Below are 4873 nucleotides of genomic sequence, written 5' to 3'. Positions count from 1 at the left end.
GTTGTGTGTGTGGGGGGGGGGGGAGATATGGATTTTTAACACTATTCGTATACCCTGGGGTTATTTTGTACCCCCGGGGTTGTATTCTTCACATTTTAGAATACTTCTAATACGAAGATCTCTTTAAAACTTTCAGTATTTCTCAAAAAATCCTTATGAGAGACTGGTATGCAAAGCAAACGGATCGGATTAACGAGTAAATTTCCTCTTTGGAAAGTGATGACACAAAGTTCCCCACTTCATATGGGTACAATAGTAAAACATGACGTACGGATAGGGTTAAATAATATCAAGTTTTCCAGAATATTGCATATTTTTGGGGGGCAGGGGGAGGGGGGGGGTGATTAAAGAAATTATGCATTTGGTCTTGAATGACTGGCATGCTTTTTGTCCCTTGTAAATATGATACCCGAGAATGTTTGCATTTAAGATTTTTTTAAATCGTAGCATGGTTAGTTTGATTGGTGACAGTCTTTCCACTGTGATATGATGTGATGTCTTTCATAGCAGGTGAGCTTTAAGTTTCTCCTTGCATTTAGACATGATATTCTACATGATATTGATCAGTAAGGAGAAGAAGAAAAAAACCTGTGTTATTGGTGTAATGAAAGGTTTCATGTTTTTCCCCCACAGAGAATGGTACAAGAAAAACTTCTCTCTCCTGTGGCCTGCTCTGAAAGTGACGCTTATAAGATGGAGACGTAAAGTCTCAGGGAATGCTGAATAGCAGTCAGTGTTGTTTGTTGTTTGCAGTGTATTGTAGATTTGAATGCATGTGATGAATGATTTATGTAAATAAAATTATGACTCGTCTAAAAGAAATGTGTTCTCATTTGCGGTACTTCATGTTTCAGCTGTATGATGGTGGCCGAGAGGTACGGTGTTCGCCTCTCATTCTAGAGGTCCCGGGTTTGAAACCTGACTGGGACGAAAATATTTGTATCTCTTAAATGTTTTACTGTCCCCTCTTTTCCTATTCTCCTTTCATGTTCTATCATCTATCTCCACTTTCTTTCCCCACCCCTAGCCTGTTCTTGGCTTCTCTATCCTTTACTCTTACTCTTAACTTTTTCTACTGCTACCCCTGGCTCCTTCTTGCTGCTGTCTATCAGCCACACCTTGATGAATGATCAAACACCTAACTTTTGTGGATAACGGCGCAAAATCTCATTGGTCCCATAATGTGCAAGTAGCACACATTAAAGATTTGTTCTTGGTTGTTCAGAAATCAATAACAGTAGGCTTTGGCCTCCACCAAGGTAAAATTCACAATTATTTCCTACCAATGCTACCTTAGTATAAAAACAGAGTACCTTCGAAATCAGAATGTAGCCGCCTGAAGGTAAGGGTCCCTACTAAGTAGGAAAAATGGTCACATTCTTGAAAATCGTTGGAGGAACACAAAGAAGAAGAAGAGCTCCCTCAGTTTTCATTTTCCCTTGTTTGGTAGGCCTACTGAACTTGGAAGCTGATGTCATGTGCCTAACTTAGTGTAAAGAATGCTTTAGGGACATGATGGGTCTCTAAGAAACAAATGTCTGGAAATGCTTTTATTTTCTTTATTTAGCACAAGGATTGAGCTGGTAGTGTGCCATTAATTTAACCTGGTGACATTTTATGAGCATTTTACGAGCTACCCTAAATTTTGATGCCCATGCTCTCTTGAAAATACTTTTTATTGGGATTGGAAGGGTTTGCAGCTCTACAGCAGCAAATTACCAGTTCTGAAATAGTGAAATGGTATGGGTAATTAGGTTTAACGCCCCTATCAACACTAATAGGTTATTTAAGAGGCGGGACCTCTGGGTTTAATGTTCGTCTCCGAAAGGACAGAGCCAAATGGAAAATTTGTGTAAAGTGCCTTATCCAAGGACAAAACGTCGGACCGAGCTGAGGCTCGAACTCCCGAACCCACAATCTCAAGATTACGAGTCCAGTAGCCTAAACACTAGGCTACCATCGCCACCGACCAGTTTCTACTCTGATGTTTAGGATGTACGCTGAAAGCAAATATTGTCAGCATCATTCCACAAACGTCCATGTCATTTTTTTAAGTTTTGAAAAAAATTAAAGAAAAATGGAGCACTCAGAGCATGACTTGGGCACTCATTATTTTTTTCAATTAAAAATTAGGAAGGAAATAGCGAAACAGAAGGAAGTATTATTGCAAGATACCCCTTGATGTTTTCATAAGAATAAAAGCAGCATTATCAGGAAACTCTCCTAAATTGATTTGGGTGACTGTGGAAGTGCGCCGACCTTACATTTAATTCAAGAATATTTCATTGTGTATGTTATCTCTACTGCTGAGGGAAAAGGAAAGACAAAGTATGGCATTTGTAGAAGTAAGGACATAAGGTAGAACTGACCGTTGATGCCCTCTTACTTCTATAGAGGATTGCATGAACTTTCTCACGTTCAGTGTTTGATATTAAGGTATACCCAGTGGAATCTCTCGAAACCAAACATGGTTAATCCAAAAATAGCAGTAAACTGAAAGAAAATAAAATCCTTAATTTGATTTTTTTCTTTCTATATTTGAGAAACTTCTCTAAACAAAAAACTTGTCTTGAACAAAGAAAATCTGGCGGCCCTACAGATTTCTGATAACTGTCATGAAAATCGAGGAACATTGTTCATGTTGGGTATGTGTTGGAGGGGAAAAGGGAGGTTTGTTTGGTTTTTGTTTTGTGTTGGAGAAAGTTCAATTCATTGCTCTTCATTTTGCAGGATTGAGTCCTATTGCATGTTTTAGTGAATAAATGCACATCTTGCTGGAAGATTACAATGGCTTCCCTTCCACTGAAGATCACTTCTCTACATTCAGTACAGTGGCAGCTGAGTCATGATAGGGAATGTGGCCTTTAATGGCAGCAGTGCTTACTGCTGCAGAAACGTTTAATGTCAAAAAGACAAAACAAGTTGATTTCAAAGTGCAGCTCTAGGTCTATATCTCGGCACTGAAGAAATATTCCTGGAGAAACAAGAGAAAGTTGGGTCCCACAAGGATTCAGATTTTAACTTTACCTTAATTTAATTCGTTTCACATGTTGTGAAAAAGCTTATTGTCAGTTCTAGTCAGAGAATGCAATTAAAAGCAAGTCATTTTACTATGCTCATGGGTATTAACATTTCATAAGAGGGATTTTTTAAAAATAAGAAACTAGGAATCTAGTTTTTAAAAATGATTCTATTTGCATTTCTCACATCGTTCAAAAGAATATATGTACATGATGTACTGCACTTGTATGTTGTGCAGCAAATTTTGTGATATACAGTCGCATTTTCCTATTCTACTTTCTTTATTAGAACACAAAGCTGCACAGATACTTATATTATATCATTTATCACATGTACTGAATGGATTTTTAAAATTAAGAAATCATACAAAGTATTTCAATCAGAGAACTGTAGAGTAAGCAAGATCGGCATTATCCTCCAGCCTTAGCCAGATGTAGAAATGACTCAGTGATAGATGACCATTAGCCATTATTGAACATGTCTGGCAGCCGAAGTCGGAACTGCAGAGCATCAGTTGTTTCATCAATACAGTTCAATCAAGATGACTTTCCTCATTGGCAATCTCTCATCTTCATCATGTAGCCTGTTCCAAATCTGAGAAACAGCCTGCCGAGAAAAAGAAACTTGAAATAAAAGGGGGAAAGAATGCCTGTCCATGGTGCTGAACCTTGGTACATTGTTTTCATAATGAGTGACAACAGGTTTGAAAACATGTGTGGACAAAGGTCGACTGAAATCACTTACAAAAACAAATCATTTCTCCTCTTTGGACCTCAACACAATTCTTCATCAATGTCGTACAACACAATATGAGAATATTAAATACACCATTCAATTGGCTAGCATGGATTTAATTTACAATGTACTAAATTTTTATTTGTTTATTATATGTTTAATATACATTTTTTCATCATATAATATTAACACAAATACCAGCAGTTTGGATTTTCTTTTTAAACAGAAATCTGTGAACATTGTTTCCTGTCTTTTAAAAGAAGTTTAATGGCTGTTGGCAAGGCAAAGGTTTTTTTAAATTTCTAATTCAGATCAGGGGGAATGTGTCTAAAACAGGACAAAATAGAAACAACGTCCTCGTTTCACAGATTGCTGCCACATGCACATGCTTACATGACTTTTTAAATGGAAAGAAAATTTGACGTTTTCAAATTGCACAAATAGCATTCCGTACTTTTATTTTAAATCTTACTTTGAAATTGGCCTTATTATACCTGTGATATATATTAAAATGTCAGTAAGATATTCCTTAGAGCACCACTTTTCACAAATTGTCCACACACAAAAAAAACTACAGGATCAAATTTTAGCACCTAAAATTACATTTTTCTGTTTCTAATTGCCCTACACCTGAGGTAAGCCTACCGAACAGGGATTATAACCTGCAAGGTCAGATGAACCAGAAAGGTTTTTAAAAATACAGTGTTAGTCAGGAAAAGAAAGAAAAAAAAAATACTCACCATCGGCATGCATCAGCCCAATACTGATTGAGATAAAGTAGAGCCAGCCACGGGTGCTGACTGATCCACACCTCTGGCAGCCTGTTTGCTGTTGCTATAGCTACCAGATGCGCACAGCGTTCTGTGGAGATTCTCTTTTCTGTACTGGACATTTCTCTGCCGAGACTCTTTAAAAATGAGAAGAATACAAATGGTACATTTAATTCACCAAACTGTTCACAAAAACAAAATTAGTTTAAAGTATGCAAGGTTGGAACGAAAATAATAATAAATAGCATTTGTATAGCGCATATCCCCGCTCAACAGCAGGCTCTATGCGCTTTACACTATATTATTACCCCAGCAGACCATAGAACACTCCGAAACATTCTCAGCTT

General features: G+C 37.3%; 2 protein-coding genes across 2 annotated transcripts in view; one reads left to right on the top strand and one right to left on the bottom strand.

Annotated features, from left to right (window-relative positions):
• Positions 1-822, top strand: part of LOC101857655 (COA8 family protein CBG23705, mitochondrial) — a 12778-nt gene extending 11956 nt beyond the window's left edge. Inside the window, exon 4 of the mRNA XM_005101656.3 lies at positions 634-822. Coding sequence (XP_005101713.1) covers positions 634-727 — 94 coding nt within the window. The 3' untranslated portion in view covers positions 728-822. The remainder of the gene's footprint in view (positions 1-633) is intronic.
• A 2350-nt stretch (positions 823-3172) lies between these two features.
• The window catches only part of LOC101857419 (dehydrogenase/reductase SDR family member 7), a gene marked incomplete at its 5' end in the record, with an annotated part of 3280 nt that continues 1579 nt past the window's right edge, over positions 3173-4873 (bottom strand). Inside the window, 2 exon segments of the mRNA XM_005101655.3 lie at positions 3173-3627; positions 4497-4663. Coding sequence (XP_005101712.2) covers positions 3573-3627; positions 4497-4663 — 222 coding nt within the window.

This window comes from Aplysia californica, unplaced genomic scaffold (genome assembly GCF_000002075.1).
Source record: "Aplysia californica isolate F4 #8 unplaced genomic scaffold, AplCal3.0 scaffold00293, whole genome shotgun sequence".
Taxonomy (NCBI): domain Eukaryota; kingdom Metazoa; phylum Mollusca; class Gastropoda; order Aplysiida; family Aplysiidae; genus Aplysia; species Aplysia californica.
The sequence above is the reverse complement of the archived record's forward strand: the minus strand, read 5'-3'. Positions and strand labels throughout refer to the sequence as shown.